This window comes from Akanthomyces muscarius, chromosome 1 (assembly GCF_028009165.1).
Source record: "Akanthomyces muscarius strain Ve6 chromosome 1, whole genome shotgun sequence".
NCBI classification, from domain to species: Eukaryota; Fungi; Ascomycota; class Sordariomycetes; order Hypocreales; family Cordycipitaceae; genus Akanthomyces; species Akanthomyces muscarius.
The window spans coordinates 994,337-1,021,194 of record NC_079241.1 but is presented as its reverse complement, the minus strand read 5'-3'; the positions used below and the strand labels follow the sequence as shown (position 1 = coordinate 1,021,194).

General features: G+C 46.8%; 8 protein-coding genes across 8 annotated transcripts; 5 read left to right on the top strand and 3 right to left on the bottom strand.

Moving 5' to 3' along the window:
* Positions 1–170: 170 nt before the first annotated feature.
* On the bottom strand, positions 171–1,163 carry LMH87_005258 (uncharacterized protein; the record flags this gene model as incomplete). Its single annotated transcript, XM_056202945.1, has 1 exon — positions 171–1,163. One exon carries the CDS (start codon positions 1,161–1,163, stop codon positions 171–173), a length of 993 nt encoding a protein of 330 aa, XP_056058452.1.
* A 2,651-nt stretch (positions 1,164–3,814) lies between these two features.
* On the top strand, positions 3,815–4,845 carry LMH87_005257 (uncharacterized protein; the record flags this gene model as incomplete). The annotated part of the gene is made up of 3 exons (XM_056202944.1): positions 3,815–3,973; positions 4,417–4,559; positions 4,812–4,845. 3 exons carry the CDS (start codon positions 3,815–3,817, stop codon positions 4,843–4,845), a joined length of 336 nt encoding a protein of 111 aa, XP_056058451.1.
* A 30-nt stretch (positions 4,846–4,875) lies between these two features.
* LMH87_005256 (uncharacterized protein) lies at positions 4,876–7,218 on the top strand (the record flags this gene model as incomplete). Its single annotated transcript, XM_056202943.1, has 3 exons — positions 4,876–5,622; positions 5,686–5,909; positions 5,961–7,218. 3 exons carry the CDS (start codon positions 4,876–4,878, stop codon positions 7,216–7,218), a joined length of 2,229 nt encoding a protein of 742 aa, XP_056058450.1.
* A 2,033-nt stretch (positions 7,219–9,251) lies between these two features.
* On the top strand, positions 9,252–11,162 carry LMH87_005255 (uncharacterized protein; the record flags this gene model as incomplete). Its single annotated transcript, XM_056202942.1, has 5 exons — positions 9,252–9,485; positions 9,573–10,241; positions 10,301–10,700; positions 10,768–10,868; positions 10,935–11,162. 5 exons carry the CDS (start codon positions 9,252–9,254, stop codon positions 11,160–11,162), a joined length of 1,632 nt encoding a protein of 543 aa, XP_056058449.1.
* A 531-nt stretch (positions 11,163–11,693) lies between these two features.
* On the top strand, positions 11,694–13,610 carry LMH87_005254 (uncharacterized protein; the record flags this gene model as incomplete). Its single annotated transcript, XM_056202941.1, has 6 exons — positions 11,694–12,036; positions 12,091–12,226; positions 12,290–12,848; positions 12,912–13,399; positions 13,462–13,524; positions 13,592–13,610. 6 exons carry the CDS (start codon positions 11,694–11,696, stop codon positions 13,608–13,610), a joined length of 1,608 nt encoding a protein of 535 aa, XP_056058448.1.
* Positions 13,611–14,066: 456 nt separating this feature from the next.
* Positions 14,067–14,639, bottom strand: LMH87_005253 (uncharacterized protein; the record flags this gene model as incomplete). Its single annotated transcript, XM_056202939.1, has 1 exon — positions 14,067–14,639. The coding sequence occupies one exon, from the start codon at positions 14,637–14,639 to the stop codon at positions 14,067–14,069; it is 573 nt and encodes a 190-aa protein (XP_056058447.1).
* Positions 14,640–16,947: 2,308 nt separating this feature from the next.
* Positions 16,948–18,204, top strand: LMH87_005252 (uncharacterized protein; the record flags this gene model as incomplete). Its single annotated transcript, XM_056202938.1, has 1 exon — positions 16,948–18,204. One exon carries the CDS (start codon positions 16,948–16,950, stop codon positions 18,202–18,204), a length of 1,257 nt encoding a protein of 418 aa, XP_056058446.1.
* A 956-nt stretch (positions 18,205–19,160) lies between these two features.
* Positions 19,161–20,443, bottom strand: LMH87_005251 (uncharacterized protein; the record flags this gene model as incomplete). Its single annotated transcript, XM_056202937.1, has 3 exons — positions 19,161–20,035; positions 20,136–20,143; positions 20,403–20,443. The coding sequence occupies 3 exons, from the start codon at positions 20,441–20,443 to the stop codon at positions 19,161–19,163; spliced, it is 924 nt and encodes a 307-aa protein (XP_056058445.1).
* Between the last annotated feature and the right edge of the window lie 6,415 nt (positions 20,444–26,858).

Here is a 26,858-nt window from a genome sequence, read left to right as displayed (position 1 = left end):
ATATCTGCACAAATCATAGAGAATATCGCGAGAGAAAAAATATCAAATTTATCAAAAACCGCCTCCGGTGCAAAGGCTTAAACGAATTACCAAACTCCTGCTTCTGTGTAAGACCCCAACGCCAAAGAGAAATCCTACCTCGTTGACCAAGACAGCCCTGCTGCGAGTAATTAGCCTCTAGAACGTTTGGATGCCCCGCTTACCTCTGCATCATCTCCTCCCCGTCGCTTGTTCGAGCCGCTATCGAAGCGCACCTCGTTGTTCAGGCGGCTGGCGCTGTGCTCGTCGAGCTGCCGCTTGCGCCTCTCCTTGGCCGCATCGTCCATGGCCTTCCATCTCAGGTCGGTCGCGCGCAGGTGGGCGACGGCGCGCTGGGTGCGCTTGAAGTGCCGGTGCTTGCGCAGCTGCTCGAAGAACCAAATATTGTCGGATTTGTTTTCAGTATCATAGACGATGTCCAGCTGCGCCTGGATCGCATCCGAGCCCCAGATGATGCTGCGGATGTCGTAGAGGATGCTATCCGCAGCTTCCTTGCGCGATGCCCCGCGGCGGGGCTCGAACAGGAGGTCGTCGGCCTCGCCGGGGAGGTACTGGTCCGGGTGCGGGATCGTGTAGGTGGCCAGGTGGCGGATGACATCGCCGTTATTCTCGAGAAACTGGCAGATCCGCTCAAAGGTGTAGCTGTTGGGCATCATGAAGTACTGGCGGATGCGCTGCAGATGGACCATGCCCTCGAGGCTGTCGGGTTTGTGGGTGACGTTGCGGACCTCCTCGTTGCTCGTCTCGGCGGGAGACTTGTCTGCTTCCTGTGGCTTGGGGGCGGATTTTGTCTTGTAGCCTCCAACGTTTGTCCTCATCGAACCGGGAACGGATTTCGTCCTGTTGGAGTCAGAATCTGTCTCCTTCGAACTAATAGCGGATTCCGTCTTGTCTGGGTCAGACTCCGTCTTTGCTGGATCAGAGCTTGACCCTTTATGCTCTGTCTCGTTGGGTTCGTCTCCGCTACTGGTATCGAACTCGTAGCAAAAGTCCTCGACCGAGCTTTCGATCGGGTAACCTGCCAGCTCATCTTCCTTGATCACGGCGTCGAGCCACTCAGCTATGCCAGCTTTAGTACTGAAAGTGTAATCGTCCACATGACCGCTTTGGTTGTTGTCTGCCATGGTGGATGTTGCAGATGTAGTGGCTTATCTGTATGCTTTTAATTGTATAGATCTGTTAATGAAATTGGGACAGAAGTTTGTGGTGCCTGTGTTGGGTGGTGCCGAGGAATATCTTGGGATTCATCGAGCGCATGCGACGCAATTTATATGCGAGACGCTGAGGTAGCTGACCGTGGTTTGAGGTCATTCATCGTTCGACAATATCGTTTGGAGCCTTTGAGCATATTTTGGCCCCGTCATAATAGAACAAACCCTTACTGTAGAGAAATGGTGCGTATACAAGGAAGTGATACCTTTCTTTGTCTCGGTTTGTACCTAGAAGCGCAGAGAACGAATGGTGAAAGACCACATTGTGGTCTCAGTTGGAAAGAAAAAGACATTTGCAGAAGTTAGGGTCAACTGGACAAAGTCGGCAACCTTAGCCAGGCATTCTTTCTTCATCACTGCTTTGCAGCTTAGAGCATGACTGAAAGCAACAATCCTTGCCGCAATTGTGGTGCTCTGCGGAGTGACAAAGTACCAAAACAAAGGCAACCCGCATTTAGATCGCTCGAAGACCTTGTAAACCCAAACTCAAATAGTAAGCAGAAATCGGCGTTTCAGATTCATTGTGCCACTTATTGTAGCCGAAGCCAGGAGTGGCAGGCGGCTCACACTCTCACTAGATGGTCGGGATAGTGTGTACAACGGTGATTTTATGGCGCAGCTGTCCGGTGGCTAGCCTGCTTTTATATAAATCTGTATAGAATGTAGTAAATTTAATCCGGGCGGTGGAGTCTGAAATAACTCTAGCCTGCAGCATAGCTGCCTGACGGCTTACGCATGCAGAGCGACGAGCAGGTCACTGTAATAGAACCTCGATTACTTGCATCAGCCCGCACGAGCACTTTATTTCGGCATTTCCCTGTCTAGCTAAGTTCTGTATCACAAGGCTACAATGTAGCTGTGCAAATGAGTAACATCAGCAGATGAAAAAGACTGAACGTTCGCTTCAACTGGCTAGATGATCACCACCTCGTGCTCACCGTTTCCGAACCCATTTCTGAACGCAGCCAGGTGCTGTTTGTGAGCCTCTTCAACATCCATCCCCAAAAAGAAAATTGTAGAAAAAAGGAAATGCAAACAAGTAAATTAAGATAACCCTGGATTTTGGTTCAAACCTCTCCAGAGCAGTACAGTAAACCTCGGACTATCAGCCACAGCCTGCGGCATGAGAGCCTCAGCATTTGAAGCTAGGAAGCTAAGACGATTGAGCATGCTCGTTCTACCAGTGCATCGTCATTCGCATCGAACAGAGTCGATAGCCATGCATAATTAAGAATTTATCATTTCCCGTGGTGTTGGCCCGCTTCCGACAGCCACGATGCGCTACTTTGGCATCGGGAAAAGTCATGCAAGGTACATAGGTAGTCCCATTGATACGGCCGGTGCATGTACACATGCCACCTCGACTCGATGCCAGGATGGAATTTTGCACTAGTACGGCAAGTCAGTGGTAGCAAGAGACGTCACGTAAATGATAGCAGGGACTTGCTAGAAAATAAATTTCTATGCACTTGATTTTATTTTGTTTTTCTGATTCGTTCTCATCGTCTCTTGATTTTCTCACGTTCCCAGCAAATAATAACGACTGGCCTATTCTTTGGCTTCAACGATGGTTCAACTCCACCAGTCTCCGTACCCTGTAGCTGATCATGAAATTGTTACTACCTCGGGAGCGCGGCTGTGCGTCGTATTTTTCGGCCAGTACAGTTCAGAGAATGGCGTGGTCCCTTTATCCTTTGGGGGAATTACATCTTCATCTACTTGATCACGAAAATCATGGTGGTACGGTGCCGGTGCGCAGACGGTGTCCCGGGGCACATGGCTGCTTCAGAAATACCTAAGAGACACGATCGATTTAGGTTGCCCAGGTTCGCAAATAGGCCCATAGCCCCATAGACCCGACTCAACCGCGCGATCTGACTTCGTTCCTAGAAATATGCAGGCAGCCGTTTAAATTCCCAGGCGCGATGCTTGATATTCTCGTGCTGGTTGGCTGGGTCGTGTAGGTTTATTCTGGCAGCCTGGCGACTAGACACCGGGAATGTCGGTGCCTTGGGCTAGCGTGCGGATGGCAGTGCGCAGCAGTGGAGCGAGCCACTTGAGCAGGCTTCACCATAAGCTGGCCGATCATTGGCTGCGACGTGTTAGAGGGAGGGAGACGCCTTGGCTGGTCGAGGACAAGACGGCTTCTCATCTGGGCGAAGAAGGGACGTGTCATCAGCACACGAGGACTGGACACTTGAAACAGAAGATGAAAGGGGGCGTTTGGCTTGAGCAGAAGGCGGTGCATATAAAAGAAGCCTCAATTAGATACGAACGCTGACGACTGGAAACTTGAATGCTGCTTTAGTGTCAGGAGGGGAACTGATCTGTCTGGCCAGCGCTTTGCATCCAGATTTGTTTGCCCGTCTTCACCGGCGCAGGGAACTTGGTTAAGTCGTTGGGGGGGGGGGGGGGTTTGCGCGCTCGTGGGATTGGGGTGTGTTTGTGTTTGAGTTCTGGTAGTCTGTACTTTACGCACTATCGTAAGACGGGGAGGGACGGACATAGAGTGCCAGCGACTCGTCATCCTGGGTATGCTAGCCTGTGCCGGTGCAGCGAAAGAAATGGGCAGCAGAGAGCGTTGGAAGAGGATGGGCGGCCGACAGCGTCAACAATGCCGACTCGGACCGCTGGGTGATGCCATGTCCGCTGAAACAGTGCCGTGGGATCTGTTAGCGCAGCTCGTACCGGCGACTGCTGCGCCCGCGCGGAATTTCTTACTGGTAGGTAGGTAGCGAGTGAGTGCTGACAGGGGATGGACCCAAACACAAAGCAAAAGGACAGTCTCTTGCGCAAACCCGCTGCCCTCAACAGACGGCTAGTCCGCTTTGGGCGCTAGTCTAGGCAGCAGCGCCCCCCGGGCTGGAAAGCCCACTTTTCCCACCGTCGTTGGCAGAGTACATCATCACCTCTTCTCTCGTCCTCTTCTCGTCCAACGCTGCCCATCGTTCTCACATACGCACCCCTCAGGCCACGTCCATTTTCTCTCGCCGTGACCCCGGATCGTTGCTCGTCATCTGCCACGAGCCGCCGCTGCTATTGGCCGACTGTCGCTGTAATTTTTCCCGCGCTCTTTTCTATATTATAACGTTTTCCCGCCTTTCCCGCACCGCCCGTGCCTCTTTTCGTTTGCCACTCCGTTTGTCAGCTCCTTCCATAACCGAAGCCTCAACACCCTCTGCTTCTGCCGTGCTACTCACTCTTGCAACTCGACATTCATCGACGCTTCATCGCAAACCCGCCGTCTACTCTGCTTTCCTCCTCGCCTGTGGTGGGCGAAGCACCAGTGCACGTTAGCTCGTCGACTGGGTAAGAACTCGACGCATCCCATCCATCACATCCGCGGATTGAAACCACACGTACATCACACGCCCCCCCTTTATTCCATTTCGCCTCTATCCTAGTCCGGCTCCGCCTCTCTAGTCCTCCATTTACGTCGTCCAAGTTGATTTCCCGATCCTCGACATCTGCGTCGAGATTTCGGCTTGTGACTCATACCACCCCTCCTGCATCCTAGACCAAGCCAAACCATCTCCGGCTAACGTCTCTTCTGTCCGCCAGCTTCCTGCATATTGGTGTGGTAGTTTATTACTAGCTGGCTTCCCCGCCCAAAGTTTCTCCCACAATGTCGTTCTCAAACCCACGCCGCAAAATGATGACTCGTTCCGGGTCCATCGCCGAGAAGGAAATGGCACTTAAGACGACCACCTCTCTCCAGAAGGGTGCTACCTTTCACTCTCCTTCATCACCCAAGTTGACCAGTGTTGATGAGGATTATCTCCCACCGCGTCTCACCCGCTCCCAATCTCAACTGGACGACGTGACCGACGCCCACCGCCGCCGTATGGCCTTGACCCTCTCTACTCTGAACGACATCGATGAGGCTCTCTCCAAGACCTCTCTGTCCGATTCGAAACCAAGAAAGAAGTCGCCTCTTCGCGACAGCTCTGCTCCAGTGCCTCGTGGCCTCTTCGAACTCCCCGTCGTCGACCCAGCTATGGCTAAAGAGCAGGAGCGTCGGGTTCTCCGCCCCCGCTCGGTGCGCCACAGCAGACACCATGCTTCCGACAGCGGCCTCGGGAGCTCACTTGCTTCGACAAACGACAAGGCTTCTGCTGTCGATGTTTCCTCCAAGAAGAACACGAAAGCGCAGGCGGCTATCCGCTCCGCCGCTGCCAGTAACAGCAACTTGGCACCCACTCTCAGCCGCCGCGCTGTGAATCGCATCCACGAGCATACGCTTCGTCCTCTTCTGGAGAAGCCCTCGCTCAAGCCCTTTGAGGCCATCGTGCTGGACATTCCCGGCCGCATTCGTTCCAAGGATATTATCTGCCTTCGGGACATTGAGAGGACACTTATTTTTAAGGCTCCGGTAAGTCAGCTTCTGACTGGCGTTGGTGTTTGGAGTGATGCTTATCGAAAATTGCGCGTAAAGGAGAAGGCAAAGACCGCCGCTCTGTACATGGATTTCTGTCTCACCTCGATCCGATGTCTTCAAGCGACTGTCGAATACCTCACCGACCACGAGCAAGTTCGACTTGACGACCGCCCTTACACTAACGGATATTTCATCGACTTGAAGGAACAAATTTATGAATACGGTAGACTACTCGCCACCAAGGAAAAGGGTGACCTTTCCGATGACATGAGCATCGATAAGTATGTGCCACGATTTGTGCCTCTCAGCCACTCTGCTAATACCTTCCTCAGAGGTGATGAGATTCGTCTGTTTGGAGGCATTCATGAGAATGGTCGCCCAGCTGAGCTGGTCCGTGTCAAGAAGGACGGCAGTGCCTTCTCCATGGCCACTGGCAAACCTGTTGACCTGAACGAGGCCCCCGTCAAGTTCAAGCGCTCCCTCAGCGAGCAGCTCGACGACGACGAGGAGATTATGCGTTCCATGGCCCGCCGCAAGAAGAACGCTACTCCCGAAGAGCTCGCCCCCAAGAAGTGCCGCGAGCCCGGTTGCAACAAGGAGTTCAAGCGCCCTTGCGATCTGACCAAGCACGAGAAGACTCACTCTCGTCCCTGGAAGTGTCCCATCCCTACCTGCAAGTACCACAACTACGGCTGGCCTACCGAGAAGGAGATGGACCGCCACGTCAACGACAAGCACTCTGACGCTCCTGCCATGCACGAGTGTCTCTTCAAGCCTTGCCCCTACAAGTCGAAACGTGAATCCAACTGCAAGCAGCACATGGAGAAAGCTCACGGCTGGACCTACGTCCGCACCAAGTCCACCGGCACCGGCAAGAAGATGCCCTCTAAGCCTGCCAACATGGATACTCCCTCCATTGCCAATCTTTCTCCTCCCAACACTACGCCTAGCTACAGTGTGCCAACGCCGCCTCAAGACGCCATGCCCCAAGGCATGCAGTCCAACGATTTCCCCATGTTTCAGGACGAGCCCGACTGGTTGGCCTCTGTCGGCATTTCTCCCGAGACCATTGACACCATGGATCTCGTCCTTGAAAACCCTTCTCCCTCCTCGTCGGCCTCTTCGTACGAGCAGTACCCTCCGTATCAAAATGGGTCTACCTTCATCATCAACGACGAAGATCTTTACGCCGCGAGAATGCAGCTTCCTCAGCAGATGCCCATCGCCGAGCAGATGTACAACAAGATGATGGCTCAACAGATGCCCGGTTTCCAGATGGCACAGCCTACAGTTGTGCCTGACATGGAGATCCCGACGCACTTTTCTCCTACCGGTCATGGCAACCCCATGCTATACACTCCCACTTCTCTGCGTGACGTGGACGAGGGCTTCGATGATTCGCTTGGCGGCGATGATGTTGATTTCCAGCTCTTTGACGCCCATGCCGGCAAGCTCAACGATATGCAGCCGCTGTTTGGCGAAATGCCAAGCGCCGACATGGGCTTCTCCCAAAACACCCAGCCCGAGATCTTTGCCAACATCGACCTCGCCATGCTGGACACCCTGGACTATACCACCTTCCAGGAATAATTTACGAGATTGCTTCTGCCTGATTGGCACGTGCGTCTTTTCTGTATTTTTCTTTTTGGCTCATGGCGCTCGAAAAATGGAGCAGCCTTTACGAATTATGTATCAAGATCAAGCGAAATTTGTTTTGCATTGCAAGTTTGCAACTAGATAGTTACACGCAGGAATCAACGTCTCCTTTTGTGTAAACACTGCCACATTGGCTTGACCACCCATGACATGTTTAGATCTTGATGATGTGGTGCTTGCGGACTCGTACCCAATTCAGTCATCCGCATATATGTAGCTAGACAAGGGTAGCGCTCCGCGCTACTGTGTGACTTATACGCCATAGCGACATTCTGCTGAAAGCGAATAGCTTGTAAATGTAGTCGCTGGGCTACAGGTCGTGCATGGCTGTGCGCTGGTGCTAAGGAATGCTAGCGGGAGCACGGATCGTGCCGAGCGTGGTACTGGGGGCGCTCAGCTTGCAGACCTGAAGTCGGCGCGAGGACAGAGCCGCAACTGAGGAGTGAGAATATTACCTGACCGATCATTTTGAACCCTTTTATTTCGAGCGCGGGCTGCTATATACGAAACGATCAAAGTAAAGATGGGGAGTATAATAGTGTTTCATGGGGATCTCTTTGCAAAGTTGTCCCACACTGCCCGTTCGGTGGCTATATCGCCGTGAATACAACTTGGCCGGTCACCGCATCGCAAAGATGAAGAACTCTAGAAGATTGTTACCCTTAATACCTGGAAGCATATATGAGCAAGAGCGAAACTACTGCCGCGGCCTGCCGCAGGAGAAATGAACTGGAGCACGTCTTCCTCAGCAGCAGCACTTGGGCAGTCTGCGGGGCGGATCTTCTATTTAGTATAGGAACCGGCATTCAAAGCTATCCCATTCTGGACCGTAGAGAGCGAATCCGTCAGCGACCCGAATCTTAGCTTCGACCTTCTCCCAACCTCGTGGCACGGACGTACCTTCGACGTCGGCGGCAGGGGCAAGTACAGCATCTATGATACGACGTCTCAAGCGTTGATCAGTGAGAGCCGTGTGAGATTCCATTGGAAGCGGGCGGGGCCCAATGGGCTAAATACTTGTACAGTGTAACTGGTACCCATCTGTGAGCGGCTTCCACGGGCAACTCACGATGTCCCGGACGTCGACTACACACAGTGGCCAGCGTCCACGACTCACGGTTGTACGCGAGTGAACAAAAATGGAGCCCCAAGTGTGGAATGAGTGCTTCTAGCAAATGTTTGTCTCATCCAGGCACATTGGGCTGAGGACCTGGGGCTGAGAGTGCCGGGCTAATGCCACCCTCATTAATGAGACGGATGACGTGCAGCGAAGATAATCGTAGCATGCACTCCGCAAAGGAAAAGCTCGGGTATTAAACCTTGAATATTTATGACATTTGCTCTGAAATTCCTAAATTCCCTTGCGTAATTGCCGTGCCGCTGCCAATCTAGACTCGAGGCGGACAGGATAATAGCCCGGGAAGATGCCAAGCAAAATAATCAAACCCACCATTTCGTGCGTTAAAGAGTCTTACTTTACAATTACAAAGCAATAGGTCAATTGAAAGCCCGAGATAGGCTACCGTTGTCCCCCGTTTCTGGCTCCCATTGAGGAGTTGCGTGCTTGGACTGACGTGATCGGGCCGCCCCACGACGCCATATGCTAGAGCCTTGATGTCGCCAACTATGACCGACGCTGCACTTTGCGGGGGCGGATTGCCGAAGGTGGGAAATCTCGTTGGACGAGTGCGGTGATTTTTAGCAGCGATAGCGGCACCGATAGATGTGCTTTCCCTGCGCAGATATGCATGAGACAAGGATACGATGGCATCATAGGCGTGGCGCCGTAGTATCCTGCGGAGAGAGACCACACAAGTCGGTAGCCCTGTGCTCTGAAGATTGTATATCTACCCCATACCGTCTCTAATATTAACGCTACAGTTCAGATCAAAACGCACTGCTCTCATTTTCCCTCCGTGAATTGCCAAGTGTCCAGTCAGCGGACAAGTGCGCGTTCATTGACAGCCATGGGTTCTCAGACGGCCAAGGAGCCTTCCGTCACGGCGCTAGATACCCTGGGCAGCGGCTCCGACTCGGCCAGCACATCGGACGCTTCTTCCAAGGACCGCCTGCACGGCAACGTCTTTATCAGTGGCGGCTCCGCGGAGCACTATGAGCCTATTCCCGAGTATGAGGGTCGTCACCGGTACGACCCCAAGGCGGAATGGACTCCGAAGGAGGAGAAGCGTCTCGTTCGAAAGGTATATCCTCTTCTTTTTCTTTTCCTCTTTGCTTTAAAATCTCTACATCTGCCTCTCAGAAGAAAAAAAAAGCTAATATTGGAGCAGCTTGACTACCGCATCTGCTCCTGGGTCTGCATCATGTTCTTTGCGCTGCAGCTCGACCGCGGCAACATTTCCAACGCGCTCGCCGACAGCTTCCTCAAGGACCTCAACCTCACGACCAATGACTACAACCTGGGCATGACCATCTTCTACCTCTGCTTCCTCTTTGCCGAGCTGCCTTCGCAGATGATCTCCAAGAAACTCGGCCCGGACGTGTGGGTGCCCGCGCAGATGATTCTCTGGAGCACCGTCGCCATGCTACAGTGCGTGATCCGCGGCCGCACGGGCTTCTTCATCACGCGCGGCTTCCTGGGCGCGTTCGAGGGCGGCTTCATCCCCGACGCCATCTTGTATCTGTCGTACTTTTACAACAGCAAGGAGCTGCCCATCCGCGTGAGCTACTTTTACACGGCGAGCAACCTGACGCCGATCATTTCTGCGTTTCTGGCGTACGGCATCCTGCACATGCGCGGCATCGGCGGCTGGGAAGGGTGGCGCTGGCTGTTTGTGCTCGAGGGCGGGCTGACGGCACTCATTGGCGTCATCTCGTGGTTTTATCTGCCGCCGAGCCCGACGCAGACGGCGGGGTGGCTGCGCGGCAAGGATGGGTGGTTCGATGAGCGCGAAGAGATCATCATGGTGAACCGAATTCTGCGCGATGACCCAAGCAAGGTAAATCCCCATCAAAGTTCTCCAAATGATGAAAATTTCATACTGATAGCTTTGTTTAGGGCGGTATGCACAACCGTCAAGGCCTGACTCTGCCGTTGCTCTGGCAGGCCCTGTCCGACTTTGACCTGTGGCCCATCTATCTCCTTGGCTTCACGATCTTGGAACCCGTCGCCCCGATCCAAAACTACCTGACGCTCAACCTGCGCCAGCTGGGCTTTGACACGTTTGAGACGAACCTGCTCACGATTCCGGGTTACGTACTCTTTGCGATTCAGCTGCTCTTCTGGACGCGCATATCGGAATGGATCAACAATCGCTTCTTGGTGGTATTTTTCTGTTCCGTGTGGCTGTTCCCACTAGTTCTGTCGCTTCGACTGCTACCAGACGGCGCCAGCAGCTGGGCGCGCTATGCCTTGACCGTGTTGGTTATTGGGTACCCATATGTTCATTCTATTGTCGGTATGTGACTGACCCGAAGGAATCCCGAATGACAGGAGGTGAAGATTGCTAATAGGGCTTCTGACAGTTTCGCTGACTTCGCGAAATGCTGGGTCTGTGGCCGGGAGAACAGTCGGCAGTGCGGTATACAACATGTGTGTGCAAGCAGGCAGTATCATTGCCTCAAATGTGAGCGAAGAGCCCTCCTCGACCGTCGAGGATGTGTCCTCACAACACTTTGCTAACCTGGAGTAGATCTACCGAGAGGACGACAAGCCCTATTACCGCCGTGGAAACTCGGCAATCCTGGGCATCATTGCCTGGAACGCTGTCTTCACTCTGGCCATCAAGGGATACTACATGTGGCGCAACAAGACAAAGTCGATGAAATGGGACAGCATGACAACGGAAGAGAAGCGCGACTACGTTGATACAACGGCAGAGAAAGGAAGCAAGAGACTCGATTTCAGATTTGCACACTGATGCGTATATATATGGATTTGCTTATAGACATGAGTGTTACGAATTGACTCGGCTGAAGAGAACGTCGCATAGAAAAACGGCCAATAGACAGGACGAGGACTGGAGAAAAGTTTTTAAGACATAGCAGCGGAAAATACGCACGAGCAACGGCATAGGAGGCTGTTACTGAGCCCTCTTCTTTTCCAATTTCAAATTCGTCTTTTTAAGAGACTCTTCAATCTTGGCTTGTTGCATAAACTGACCGAGGCACTATTTTGTTGAGCGGCTATCTGGGCGCGATTGATTGTGTGATTGCTCGCAGCCTGGCTGGGTAACGTGAGGTATGCATAATGTAGCCGCCAAAGCGTACGAGAATAGGTTGGTGACCTAAATGGTGTCTGATTGCGCGGGGCGCGCAGAATAAAAAGTCGCCGATCGTAGAGATGAGATACATTTGCCGACGCGGGGTAGTGCAGTATGGTGGCCTTCTTTTTTTTTTCGGTGTCGGCGTCCGAGCATTATCCTCTTTCGCCATCTCTTTATGCCAACAATATGCGACTTGATTGTGCGTTGCTCGCTGCGATTTGGGTTTACGGACCAATTCTCGTAGCAGCTACCAATTTCAAGCAGCGATGTCTTCAGTTCCAACCACAGACAATTGTGAAGAACTCGCAGCTCACAAGGCTCGAGTATCTCGCGAGCGGGACGATCGCAGAGTTCCCAGACAATGACCCGTCATGCAACAGTTACAAGCAAAAAGTTGAGACAGATCTATGCCGCATCGGCTTTGTCATTAAGACGTCAAAGCGGTCCGAGATATCATTCGAGCTGTGGCTGCCTGAGCAATGGGCAGGTAAGCGGTTGCTGTCGACTGGCAATGGCGGCATTGACGGCTGTAAGATGACGGGTCTACATTTTTGGGCACAACATCTCTTTTAACACCTTTTAGGTATCAAGTATCCCGACTTGGCGTATGGCAGCGCGCATGGGTTCGCGACGCTCGGCACTAACAATGGTCACAATGGCGCATCTGCCCGCACGATGCTGAATAATGAAGATGTCATTATCGACTTTTCCCATCGCGCGTGAGTCCCTATTCCACACTTGCGAGAATGATTTCACCCAACTATGGCTAACATATGGATTAGTCTGCATACGGGCACCGGTGCAGGGAAGCTTCTTGCAGAGGCGTTTTATGGTTCTAAGCCAGCGTATTCATACTACCTGGGCTGCTCCCTCGGCGGCCGCATGGGGATTCAAGCTGCGGACATGTACCCCGACGATTACGACGGCATCGTGGCGGGAGCGCCGGCCGTCGTCTTCAATCTGCTCCAGGGACAAAGGGCCATGTTCTACAACATGACGGGGGCAAAGGGGTCGCCCAACTATATTGAGATTGACACCTGGAAGGGACTCATCCACAACGAGGTGCTCAGGCAGTGTGATGACCTCGATGGTGTCGCGGACGGAATCATTGAAGTGCCTTCGCGATGCCACTTTGACCCAGAAACATTACTGTGTGCAGGTGGGTGCGACAAGAGGCCACAATCAGAGTGTCTGAACGAGGCACAGGTCGAACAGCTACGCAGGATATACGCCGACTACCGCTGGCCAAACGGGACACTGCTATTCCCGCGCATGAACCCGGGCAATGAGATTGCAGCAACAGACAAGCTGCTCGCCGGCAAGCCATTTAACTACTCAGTGGTACGTTTCTTAGTGCGTCTTACTACCATCTTGGTCGACAAGTTAACACAAGCGTGCGGCTAGGAGTACTATCGATACGCAGTGACCAACGACCCCAGCTGGGACATGTCGCAGTTTAGCTTTGCCGCTATCGAGGCCGGCGAGGACATAAACCCAGGCAACATCCGCACCTACCCAGCGACGCTGCAGCGCTTCCAGGCGCGCGGCGGCAGGGCCATCGTGTACCACGGCGGGCAGGACCAGCAAATCACCAGCTTCAACAGCGAGCGCTTCTACGAGCGCCTGGCCAAGAACAGCCCGGTGGCGCTGGACGCGTGGTACCGCTTCTTTCGCGTCTCGGGCATGCAGCACTGCAGCGGCGGGCCCGGGGCGTGGGTTCTCGGCCAGGGCGGCGGAGGCGCAGCAGCAGGCGGGTTCGACGCCGATACGAATGTGCTGGCGGCGGCGGTGGCATGGGTGGAAAGCGGGCGCGCGCCGGAGAGCATCGAGGGGACTAAGTATGTGGACGACACCGCCTCACTGGGGGTTGATTTCCAGCGGCGGCATTGTCGGTGAGTTGAATCAGAGAACAGGTCTTGCTTTTAGGTATGTTTGCTGACAGGATGATGCCCAGGTATCCGCAGACGCAGACGTACGTGGAAGGAGATCCGAAGCAGGCATCCAGCTGGGAATGCAGGTAAGCGAGGTGTCGGCTTCTGTGCGAGACGATCTCTGCAGGATTAGAGTCTGAGGGAGATTTGCAGATCAAAACTACCCAGTTGATGCGATGGCGTCACATATGGAGTGAGAGGAGGCTGGCGCTGGTTCATCGACGACTTGACGGACGGCGCTAGCCGAAAGGGCGTTGGGGCATCTCGTACCTGGCGTGGCAGTTTCAGGCGAGATCGTATTCTATTCAGGGACCCAGCCAGTCAGACAACACTTGATGGAAACATCGGTCGATGCCAGTTAGCGGGTGACCGTAGTCGGCTTGCAATTCGTACTGCGGTATGAGGGGTCGTTGATATCACCGATTCCAGAAACTCCGGGGCGGGACGAAATCAAGTGCCTCGAGACATCGTCTGTCTTGGTGCAGCGTACTGGTAAAGTTGGCTTTTATACTATGCATTTTTCCGTGTTTTTTTCCCTTCCTGCTGAAGTTTTGAAACTGCTGAAAGAAAAAAAAATTATGACTTGAAAGCTTTACTATATTAACAGAATTATACATGATGATGGATATTACCGCCCCTTTTTACCTCTTGTTCCCTTTTTCTTCTTTCCAATTTCCTCCTCATCTGTCCAATCGTCCATGTCTCGGACGGGTTTTGATGGTTTACTAGGAGCCGGCGTCGCAGCAGCAGCAGGCGAAGAATTCTCCCCAGGCCCGGATGAACCCGTCTGCTTCTGCCCCTCCCCATCGCTATTCACGCCTTCCGCCTCGTCGTCCGACCCTAACCGCTCGACCGCCTCGCGCTCGAGCATCAGCCGTGCCGTCTTGGCGCACTTGTCCGCCGTGTACTTGTCCCGCATGCGCTTCGTCTGCGGCACGGGCTTGACGCGTGCGGGCACCGTCTGGAGTCGGCCGGCGGCCTGCAGCGTCTTGAAGACGTAGAGGCGGCGGTTGTTGAGGCTGAAGAGGTGGCCGGTGGCCGGGTCAAGCAGCACGCTGATGGGCGGCAAGTCCTCGGCGCGGAGCTCCCGTTTCAAGATGGCGTCGAGTGTGTCCTGGACGCGGCGGCCGCAGGAGAACTTGGGCCGGAGGCGGGAAAAGGTGAAGAAGACGTCGTTGGGGTCGACATCGGCGAGAGACATTTTGATGGGGAATTTAGAAAGAAACAAAGGCACTTATTTTCGCAGTCTCTGCGAGTGCCTCGTTACGTAGGACCTGATTTCAAATTCATGAGCAGGCGATGCGAAGTTTGTGAAGGTAAGAGTTCTTGGTGAAGCTCGCAACTTTAGATCCACTATTTCTGCTTGATGGCTCCAACAGCCTTAAAGGACGGTGTACCACATTATCATCATATTATCAGTCTTCATTTCCCGATAAATACATATGCTGCCCCTGATTTTAGATGTTTTTTCATAATGATCTGCGTATAAGTATGTGTTTATAGCAATAAATAAGGCAAGCGATACTTAGAAAAGAAAAGTTTATGGATATAGTAAGCTTGACAACAACGTAGTCTTCTTGAAAGCCATTTACTACATGTAATGAAAATTTGCAACCATAGTTGCACACTTGGGTCATTTCCTGCTAGTAGACTTACTCACAGCTGTTGTGAGGCCTAGCTAGATTGTCATGACCCATTGCCATCAACGAGGGAAGCTGGGTTTGCAGTCTCATGTGACGCAGGAAGAAGCGGAAAGCTACTTATCCGTCTACCAGTAATCTGTACTGTAGAATGGGAGAGCCAGACGCCCAGACTACTGGGAGCGACCAACTACCAGACAGCTAGTCCAGTACTTGCTGGACAAAAAAGCACTCACGAGTAAAGGATATACAAATGTGAAGAAGGGAGTCGATGAGTCCTACATAAGACTGTATCAAGACGGAGATCAAAGGAACAAGTGGAAGAGCAACTAGCCACTCGCCCGCTAAATCAAAAAGAGCCACTAAATGGTAGGGGAAAAAACCAATAAGTAGTTGAGGAGAAAGCTGCAATGGGGCCTGCAACAACAACCTGACATGTCACAGAAAAGACATTTCAACTGATAGCAACCACGACTCTCAAATTTGGTTCTGTGTAACAAGACATTTCTCCTCATTCTGGGTGTCCAGCTCAAGGCCTACCTGTCGGTGCCTCCATCACCAAGACGGGTTAATTTTCTGCGCACAGAAACGGACGGAACCCTGATTGGCTGTAGGGGACGCTGGCTGATCTGCCTAGTAACCAGTACATGCATGCAATCTGGGTTCGGTAAATCAAAACACAGGGCATATTCTTCAAGATTGACTGGTGATATGGAGTACATCAACACGATCCAGATGAGCAGGAAAAGCGACGAGCAGATGGGAATTTACATGACCAGTGGATTCATCGAAATAACAATGGCTGGTGAATACGGTAGTGTACAGCCACCCACAGCCACCCGATGCCTGCAAGCTAGCGCCCTTGCTGGCAATTCGTAGTGGCATCTCGTACTGGATGGGACCGAGTCACGGTCGGCGCTGATAGGTGGTCTGACAAGTGTCAAGAAGCCCCTGTGGGGGGCAGGTGCATTGACGTCGGCCGTATTTGTGCTGTTTTGAAAAGTTAGGGGACCAGTTTGAAGCGACAAGCAGCACGGGGATTGGCCCCTTCGTCCTGTCAACTGAAGCCGGCGGTCCCGCGAGGCTCCCGTGAAAATCCCCTCAGAAATAAGCAAGGTGGCTAGGTGGCTGAGTGACGTCTTGGGGGCACCGGTCAATAAAAATAGCCTCAAATACGACACCCACGGCCCACCACCGCACCGCCTACTAGGCAACTAGGGGCATCATCAGGCTGGGCGCCGCCCGTAGGCTAGCCTCTTTATTTACTTTGACGGCTTACTCGCCCGAAAAAGGTTGCTTCGCTCTGGCGTAGTGTCAGAAAACACGAGGCACGGGGTGTGATGCCCACACCAGCCTCGTAGAAAAGCTACGACGTCAGTCCCCTGCAAGGACATCGTCTTCCCAAACACGAAATGCCACGCAACACCCCACGACTCTAATAAGAACCCACTACCGGCCTTCTCGGTCAGTCGAGTCTCTCATCTCTTTCCTTTGATTCTTTGTTCCTTTTTTTTGACACGGCTCGCCGCGATATCCCTAGCCGATTTGAGACCTACGTCAGAGACACCCTAATATTCTGACGACATCATCCCGCTACGCTGTCCTACACGCATCAGACACCCGCGAGACATTCAGCCACCACCCGCGACATCCTCCCGCGGCGTTTTCCCTGGACAACTTTATGTTTTCCGACCCTCTTCCTAGACTCTATATAAGACTTGAGAGTGCACCAACCGCTCCCTGCCGGAACCGTCGCCTATATTAATTACTACGCCGGACTCGCAGACAGCCGTGTACCTCAATTCCTCTCGATATACTTTTTGGAATATATACGTATACACATAATTACGTACCGCACACACATCCACCATGCGCTCATTTACCAGCGCCGCCGCGCTGCTGACTCTCGCCGCCGGCGCTTCCGCTAAGCTGCAGTACCTCGGCGTCGCCATGGCCGGCATCGACTTTGGCTGCGACATTGACGGCACCTGCCCGCTCAAGACGGTCGCCCTGCCTCTCAAAAACTATGGCGGCGCCGACGGCAAGGCCCAGATGGAGCACTTTGTGAAAGACGACAAGCTCAACATCTTCCGCCTGCCCGTCTCCTGGCAGTTCCTCACCGGCGACAAGGGCGGCAGCACCCTCGACACCCAGGGCTGGGAGAGCTACGACACTCTGATGCAGACGTGCTTCGACACGGGCGCCTACTGCATGATTGACTTGCACAACTTCGCGCGCTACGACAAGGGCATCATCGGCCAGGGCGGGCCCTCGGACGACACCTTTGCCCAGCTCTGGGCCAACATTGCCAAAAAGTACGCCGACAACGAAAAGGTCGTCTTTGGCCTGATGAATGAGCCGCACGACCTCGACACGGCCAAATGGGCCGACACCTGCCAGGCCGCCGTCACCGCCATCCGCAAGGCCGGCGCCAAGACGCAAATCATCCTGCTCCCCGGCAACAACTTCTCCAGCGCCACCGACTTTGTGGCCAACCAGAGCGCCGATCTCCTCGGCAAAATCACCAACCCCGACGGCACCACCGACGGCCTGCTGCTCGACCTGCACAAGTACCTCGACATCAACAACTCGGGCCAGCACGAGGAGTGCACCACCGACAACGTCGAGGGCTTCAAGACGATTGCCAAGTGGCTGCGCGACAACAACCGCACCGCCATGGTCTCCGAGACGGGCGCCTCCATGGACCCGACGTGCATGGTCAAGTTTTGCGCGCAGAACAAGTACCTGAGCGAAAACACGGACGTCTTTGTCGGCTTCGTCGGCTGGAGCGCCGGCAGCTTCGACGAGACGTACATCATGTCCCTGACACCCTCGGGCTCGCCGGGTGATTACACCGACAACAAGCTCATGAAGCAGTGCATCCTCGACGTCTTCAACGGCCAGTACAGCCCCCCTTCGTCCACCAGCTCCTCCTCCGCACGCCCTTCCACCTCGGGCACCGCCACCACCCAGAGCCCGCAGCGGACGAGCGACTCCATCTTTCACGAGAGCCCCAGCTCGACGCCGTCGCACACGCCTGCTAACGGTGCGGCCTCGCGCCTCTCAAGCAGCATTGCTCTCGCTGCTTTTGCCGCCGGAGCGGGTCTGTTCCTCATGGCCCATTAGACTCATACTATGAGAGCATGACGTTTTTTTGCGTCTGTCTATGAGAACTACACTGGATATATTGTACATTTCTAGTTCTATTTACGGGGCGTGGCTTTTGGTTGGTATTTTGCTGCATTCATTCGCATTATATGGGGTCTGGTGTTTTCCTACTTTACAAGCATAAAGAAGTGCTGGGCATGAAAGCGTTGAAACCACTGTGGGAGGACGGGGAAATTTGGTTTTGGCATTTAGACGCATAGCATTAGAGCAAAGAATAATGAATTCGCTATCAAGAAACCGACTACTGATGTTGACGACCAAGTTCTAGATTGATTAAAACAGTTTCGTGTTTTAGCCGATGTGGCGGTCGAGATGTGCTTGGCGAAACTTTGCCCGCATTCCAGCCATGCCGCGGCTGTCGGCTTAACAAGCTCGCAGACATTGCCCACCGGCAAAGACAGTATCGTGGAGGCAAATATTCCCTGGAAAAACTCTAGTTAATTGCAATATGGCTATTTGACAACGTCGAAATCGAAACGACAGAATGTATACCACTTTCCTGCGGTCTCGCACCCAGCCCGGACTTTGACCAGCCCACCATAGAAGTTGCTGATCCAAAAACGCTTGGAATAACATGGGAGTTTCATTGCAGTTTGGCGGCAGGTTTTGGAAAGTCTTCAGAGTACAGCGGATCATACCACTGTAAAACAACAAACGGACAAGTTTGTGGCGGCAACTTAAACCCATAAACTCTAGCACTTGCAGGGTCGGTACTTTTTACGTTCCACGCTGCTGACCGCTGTCGATGAGCCATTGAAGGTAAAGAGAGAGCAGATGCTGTACGAGTCATGCGAGAGAATAGCTGCCGTATATTTTAAAGACGCAAGAGCTAAGCCGCACTCAGGTCCCCTATGCTAATCGGTTTATAAAATGGATCTAATCTGAGAATAGACACATCGACCTTCACCCATTCACTAGTAAAAGACTACATATGTCGGATCATCGGGTGTGTCCTTGAAGTACAAGTTGTCTCCGTTGCACTGCGCATTCAGCCACGTCGGCTTCTTGAGCCCTCCGTTGCCATCCCCGGCGTTGAATTGCCCGCGCAGTTTGTATGCGACCGAGTACTCCAGCTTGCCGTTGTACCTACGGATCTGCCGCACGTAAATGTTGGTCGACTCGAGCCACAGGGGGCTGATGGGGTCACAGGGCAGCGCGCACGAGAGGCCGTTGCCGCCGCCGTGCGAGGGCGACACGGCGCAGCTGTCTTTGGGCGCCATGGCCCGGGCAATGAAGTGGTCGATGATGTCGCCCAGCTTGCCCCAGTTGCCGTTGTCGCTCCAGGCGGGCGGCGCGGCGCCGCAGGCCGAGTTGGTCCTGTCCGTCAGGATGTCGAGCGGCTTGTCGCGCGCCAGCTTGCCGCCAATGACATTCTCCGTCGCCATGTTCAGGGCGGGGAAGAAGGTCTTCTGGTCGCCCTTGGTGTCCTGGTGGATGTGGTGGCCGGTGAAGCCGCCCTTCCAGTACAGGTTGGGAGAGGAGAATGTGCTGCCACAGACCTTGATGACGGCCATCTGGCGCCTGGACTCGTTGTCCGGCATGTCGAAGAGGCTGCCGTCCTCTAGGAACATGGTGGCGAGGCGGCCGTCCCTGGGCCACGAGGGCTTGGTCGTCATGAGGTCGAAAATTTTAGGGCCTGCGGATCCGAATAGACCAGTGTCGTTTGTGACGACAGTGTCGTCTCTCGGAATGCCAGCTTCAAGCGCTGCCAAGTCGAGTGGCGGCTTCACCTCGTCCACTTCTTGTCCCAAGGCAATTTGGTATAGAAGACCAGCAGATAGTAGCAAGGCTGGGGGTAGTGAAAGGAAACGCATTATTTCGGGTTTCAATGCTAGAATTGTAATTTTTGTGCAAGAACTTCCGTCCGCTGAGCTTGGGGAGTGACGAACCAGTGCAGCTTTTTTATACCTACATTAAGTTTCCCTTTAGCCCATCGTGATGTAGGATGACCTCACCGAAAGCCGCGAGCTGAAAAAGAAAAAAACAAGAATTCTCACAAGGCGGCAAGGCTCGATCTTCTCTGCGGCCCTCCGACTTGGATATGTCTCGGCAACAGTTGGAACTGCGACCCGCCCATGCACGGCTCAGCTGCCCATGGCTTCTCTGCCGCCGGCCAGATAGAATGTCCACGTCAAAGACAAAAAGGTCGCACAGACACGTCACGCAGCTTAGACGAAAGGAGTTCTTGGTACAGCATGTCTTATAGCTCAGAAGCAAAAGAAAATAAAAATGGGAGCTTATGAGCCACAGAACATGTCGAGCACGTTGGCCTGCAGAATGTCTGTATATAGCACCCCAAGAATGCGAATATAACTAGTCGTACTTTCATTATCTCACAATCATAGCAGGCGGTGTAGACTGTAACGTCGGCCACCCACTTCTTGGCCCTACCCACCTCTTGGCCCAGTCAACCTAGCCACCTCAACACCCAACCTACCTTTTTAGAACCGTATTTTCTCGCGCAATTATTATTATCTTAACTTCAAATTTTCTATATACAACAATACCTCCTAAATACACCAAGCAGGCCCTTCAAAACGCCATTCAGGACGTGGTTGGCGGCATAATGCTCTATGTCACAGCGGAGCGATAGGGAGTACCGCGGTCAACAATACAAGCTCGACTCAAAGGCACAACATCACGCAAAGACGCTTTTAAGGTTATATAAAGGCTTCTATTAATACAGGAAAAGGATTTAATAGGCTGGATATTAATTTAGGATACTCTAGGCAACCCGCCAACCTATAAGCAGGTCTAGCAGATAGTGGCTAAATTAGTTAAGCTTAACGGTAACACAGAACCTCTTAGTAAGAACTAGATATAGGGTTTTATTTAAAGAAATCCAGAAATTAAGACCTTAAGAGGTAAGAGACTTGATTTTAAAAGGATTAATAGTGCTTTAACTTATATTATATAGAGTTTCTTTAAGCTTCTAACAATTAGCGCTATTAAAGAGATACTACCTAGCAACTAATATAATATAGACAAGACCGGGCTTATGATAGGCCTCTAAGAGAACGGACTAGTACTAGGGTTATTAAAGAAGAGAATTGCCTTAAAGAAACAGTCTAGGCTACACTGTTAGAGTATAATTTTCGAGTATATCTTAGTGACAGGCAAGAGCCTTATATTACGAACTAGAATGCACGTAAGGCAGACCGGAGAAGCGGCCTAAGGAGCGACTAGGCGGGCGCCTATAGGCCGCCTAATTAGGATGCTAAGTTATATAACTAGATTACTGTAGATTATAGTAAGCTAGTAGTAATCTAAAATAGCATCTTTATTAGATAGATTACTTAGAATTACTAGTAATCTAAGTAATCTAAGAAATATAATAGAGAGATAGATAGGTACTTAAAGAGAAGGTATTCTAGTAGCTAGGTAGTCTAGATCTCTATTAATTAATCTAAGTAATAGTTTCACTATTAAGAGTTCTACTCTTAATAAACGCCTATAATATTACTTAAACGTACTACCTTATAGCTTTAAGCCTAACTTACTCTCTAAGAAATAGACCTATTATAACTTAGTAAATAAGCTATTATTATATTTTAATTAATCCTATTTAGTAAATTACCTTTAAAACTTTAAGTAGTTAACCTTTATAATATCTACTATAAGCGGAAGTACTACTAACCCTACCTAATATATAGTGTAGATAAGATAGCAGATTAAAGCCCTTACTGTTTAGATCTAATCTATATAGGCGAATAACTTAGTAACCCTTACACTCTTTAAGTTCCCTAAACCTAAGCTATTTAATAGTACTAAAAGAGATATATATACGTTCCTAACTTAGGCTAAGGCCTACCTTTAAGTTAACACTACTATCTCTAACCCTACTACTTAGATACTTTATATTAGAAACCTTCTTACTAGTAAAGCGATAGAATAGTAGGAGCTAACTCTTAGGGACTATCTTAATAATAAAACCCTTAAAGATAAAACCACTTAAATCTTTACTTACTATATGAACTTTAAAGAAGCCCTAACTATTATATTTAGAGACCTAGATAAAATCTAAACTATTATATATAAACTTAAGACCCTAAGATAGACTAGTTCTACTTAGTACTTTATATATAAGTTCTAATAAATTACTATTAAGCTTAAATAGGATAATAAAAGTTAAATAGAACTCTTCTATAATAGACTCTAAGAAGATATAAAAGATAACCTATATAAAATAGATTAACTAGATTCTTTTAACATATTTATAGAAATAGTGATTAAAATTAATAATTAAAACTACACTAGGCGCTTTAAGAAAGGAGGATAGGTGTAAGGAAACACTAAACTATAAACCTAATAATACTAACTAAATATAGGATAATAATAAGGCAGATCTATAGCCTATAGTGTTTACCTAAGCCTAATAGAGTTAGACGTTATAAATAAAGAAAAGGGTAAAACTTATTATAACTATAGTAAGACTAGACACTTTACTAATAAGTATTATGCCCTAAAGAAATAATAGAAACCTATAGGAGAAGGACGAAAACTCTATATAGCTAACTATAAAGACTTACCTACTTAAAACCTTAGTATAGTAAATAGCGAAGAATATATCTCTAAGCCTAAACGCTACTACTATTTAGTAGATAACACTAACTTAGACGAAGATTAGGAATTTAGAACCTAACTAGTGCCTAATAAGGATAATAAACTCACACTTACTACTCTAGATATAAAGGAAGTATTTAACTATATTCTTATAACACCTTTAGAGCTAATTAAATAACATATAATTAAGGGACGCTCTTACTATTAAAACAGATAACTTAAACTAGTTCTTATCTAAAAAACTAACATCTTAGACCTTACTATACTTATAGCTATCCTAATAGACGCTAAGATAGGAGAATTACTAATCCTAAGAGTTAACACCTAGACACTTAAGGTAAGTATAATATACTATAACTATATAACAATCTTATAGGCCTCTTACCTATTTAATAACTATAGACGCTACCTCTAGAAGAAAATCGAATATTAATAGTTCCCTAATAGTGATATATATAGCGGACCTTTTACTAAAAAGGAACTTTAATACTAGATAATTAAGGAATATAGAGAGTTATTAATCTCTTTTAAAATTAATACCTAAATATACTATATTAAGGATAAAAACGCCTATACTATCTATACTATAACCTTACACTATAAAGATAGAGGAAATAGTATAAGGATAAGAAGTGTGTTTAACCTACACTTAATTAATATAGAGGGTAGATAACCTAACTATTACTAAAGCTCTAATAAAAGAAAACTAACTATCTTTAAGACATTCTAAAAGATAGACTAATAAGAGGAAGATATTAAATAAGAATTAGGAAATAATAGTTATTATTATAATTAAGACTAATTCCTTAATAGAGATCTAATAGGTCTTTATATACTATAAATATTAGTAGTACTATATACCTTATAATTACTATAAAAATTATAAGAAGAAAGATCTAGGTAATAATTAATAGTAGAGTATAAGGAAACTTTATCTCACTAAATCTTATTAATAAACTATAATTACCTTAGACTATAAAAGATAAGCCTTACTAACTTATAACTATAAAAGGATATATAGTAAAATTTAGCTAAAAAGTAGTTAATATAAAAGTAGTATAACTTTTAATTAATATATAAGGTATAAAACACTATATTACCTTAGATATTATAGTAATCTTAAAATATAATATTATATTAGGGATACCCTAGTTATAAGTAAGTAATCTCTAAGTTAACTAGAGAATAGGCTAACTCTAATAGGATTTACTAAGATATAATTATAATAATAAGAGTGGCTTATAAAGAGCACCTTAATTAAATTAAGATAAGCCTTTAGGAATATATATAATCGCTAAAGAGATTAAAGCTAGTATAATAGAGATTCTTAAGGAATACTTAAAGTATAGTAAGCTATTTAGTAGAGAGCTAGAAATAGGACTATTAGAGTATTTACACTAGGACTATAAGATTAAGCTCTAGCTTAGTACTAAACTAACGTTTAATAAAATATATCCTTAAAACCCTATATAAAATAAAGCTCTTAAGGAGTATCTAGACGAGATATTATAAAAGGGATATATATAACTATTAGAGTCCCTAGTAGGATACCTAATCCTATAGGTATTAAAGAAAAATAGAAAGTTATAACTATATATTAACTATTAGTAACTTAATAAGATTATAATTAAGAACTAATATCTATTACTACTTATTATAGAGATATAAGATAAGCTTAGATAAGCTAAATAGTTTACTACCCTTAACCTAAAAGGAGCTTATAATCTAATTTATATAGCTAAGGGTTATAAGTAGAAAACCGCCTTTTAAACTATAAGAGGACACTTTAAGTATCTTATAATACTATTTAGCCTTACTAACACACTTATAATATTCTAAACTATAATTAATAATATTTTATAAAAATAGCTTAATAAATTTATTATTATCTATCTTAATAATATCCTTATATTTTTTAATACACTTAAAGAATATAAGAAATATATATATAAAGTACTATAAACACTATAAGATAATAAGCTCCTTATTAAGATAGCTAAAAGTAAATTCTATTAATATAAAGTTAAATTCCTAAGATATAAAATTATATTAAGATAAATTAGGATAAGTCTATTTAAGATTAAAGATGTTTAGAACTAACTTATACTAACTAATATTAGAGAAATAAGGGGATTCCTTAGATTTATAAACTTCTATTAACACTTTATTTATAAATTTAGAGAAATTATAATTCCTCTTACTAACCTTATAAAGAAGGATAATAAATTCTAATAGATAGATAAAGAAGCTAATACCTTTTAGAAGCTAAAAGAGAAAATCCTAAACGAGCTAGTTCTACTTATAGCTAATCCTAATAAACCCTTTAAAGTTAAAACTAATACCTTTAACTATATACTTAATAGATAACTTAAATAATAAGATAATAAAGACTAACTTTACCTAGTTATATTCTTTTTAAAAAAACTTTATAGACTAGAACTAAACTATAATATATATAATAAAGAACTTATAGCTATTATTAAAGCCTTTAAGGAATAGAAGTATTATCTAAAAGGAGCGAACTATAAGGTTAAGGTCTATATTAACTATAAGAACCTAACCTCCTTTATAACTATAAAAGATCTAAATAAATAATAGATTAGATAGTATAAAACCCTTATAGATTATAATTTCGAAATTATATACTATAAAGGATCTAAAAATAGAAAAGTAGATACACTTAGTTAAAAAGAGGATTTAAAGATAGAATAATAAGTAGATAATATACCCTTATTATATTAAACTAAGAATAGGAACCTTATACTAAGTACTTAAGAAATTAATATAACTTAGTAAGTATAACTAGATAATATCTAGCTATAAAGAATTAAGTTAAGAATCTAAGGAGACTGTCTAACTAATACTTAGAGATTAACCCTATTTTTTATATAGAAAGAAAATAACTATTTTTATAATAACTAACTATACGTCCTAGTTATATTATAAAAATAGCTTATAGAAGAAATATATACACACCTACTATATAGACACTAAGGTATTATAAAAACAATTAGTTAACTATAAAGATTATATAACTTCTCTAAGAGTAGGAGGATTATATAAAAAATTATTAGAAAATATAATATTTATAATAAAGTAAAGTTAGTATAATATACACCTTATAGTAAACTATAACTAATATTACTACCTAAAAGAGTATAGTAAACTATTACTATAGACTTTATTATTAAACTACTAAAGTCTAAAGAACCTATAATAGGAGTATACTATAATAGTATCTTAGTTATTATTAATAAACTTATAAAGTATACCTATTATATTCCTTATATAGAATCTAGTAATATTAAAGACCTAGTATATATATTCTTTAAAATAGTTATTACTTAATATAGATTACTAATAAAACTTATATTAGATTATAATAAATTATTTATATTAAACTTCTAGAAATGCCTTATAGAAATAATAAAAATTAAGTAAAGTTTATTTATAGTATTCTATTTATAGTTAGATAGTTAGACTAAGATCTTAAACTAAGTACTAGAAAAATATCTATAAAGCTATATTAACTACTAATAAGATAATTAGGTAGAATAGTTACTACTTATATAATAGGCTTATAATAGCTCTAAAATTAATAATATAAAAATGTCACTATTTAAAGTAAATTATAGATTTAACCCTATTATTAAAACATATATAATATAAAATATAAATATACTAGTAGCTATAGTATATATAATAATAATTATAGATATATAAAAACACTTATAATAAGAATAGATATTTTTATAAAACTATATAAAGCACTATATAGATAAAAAGAGATTACTAGCACTAATCCTAAAAGAGGGATATAAAGTCTACCTTATATATAAAAATATTAAAATAAAACGACCTAGTAATAAACTTAACTAGAAGAAAATTAGACTATTCCTTATTAAATAAAAAATATTAAATACTAACTATAAACTATTATTACCTAATAAAATAAAGATCTATCCTATATTCTATATCTTACTACTTAAAAAAGCACTAGATAATATTATAGTTACTATAAATATTATTATAGAAAATAATAATATATA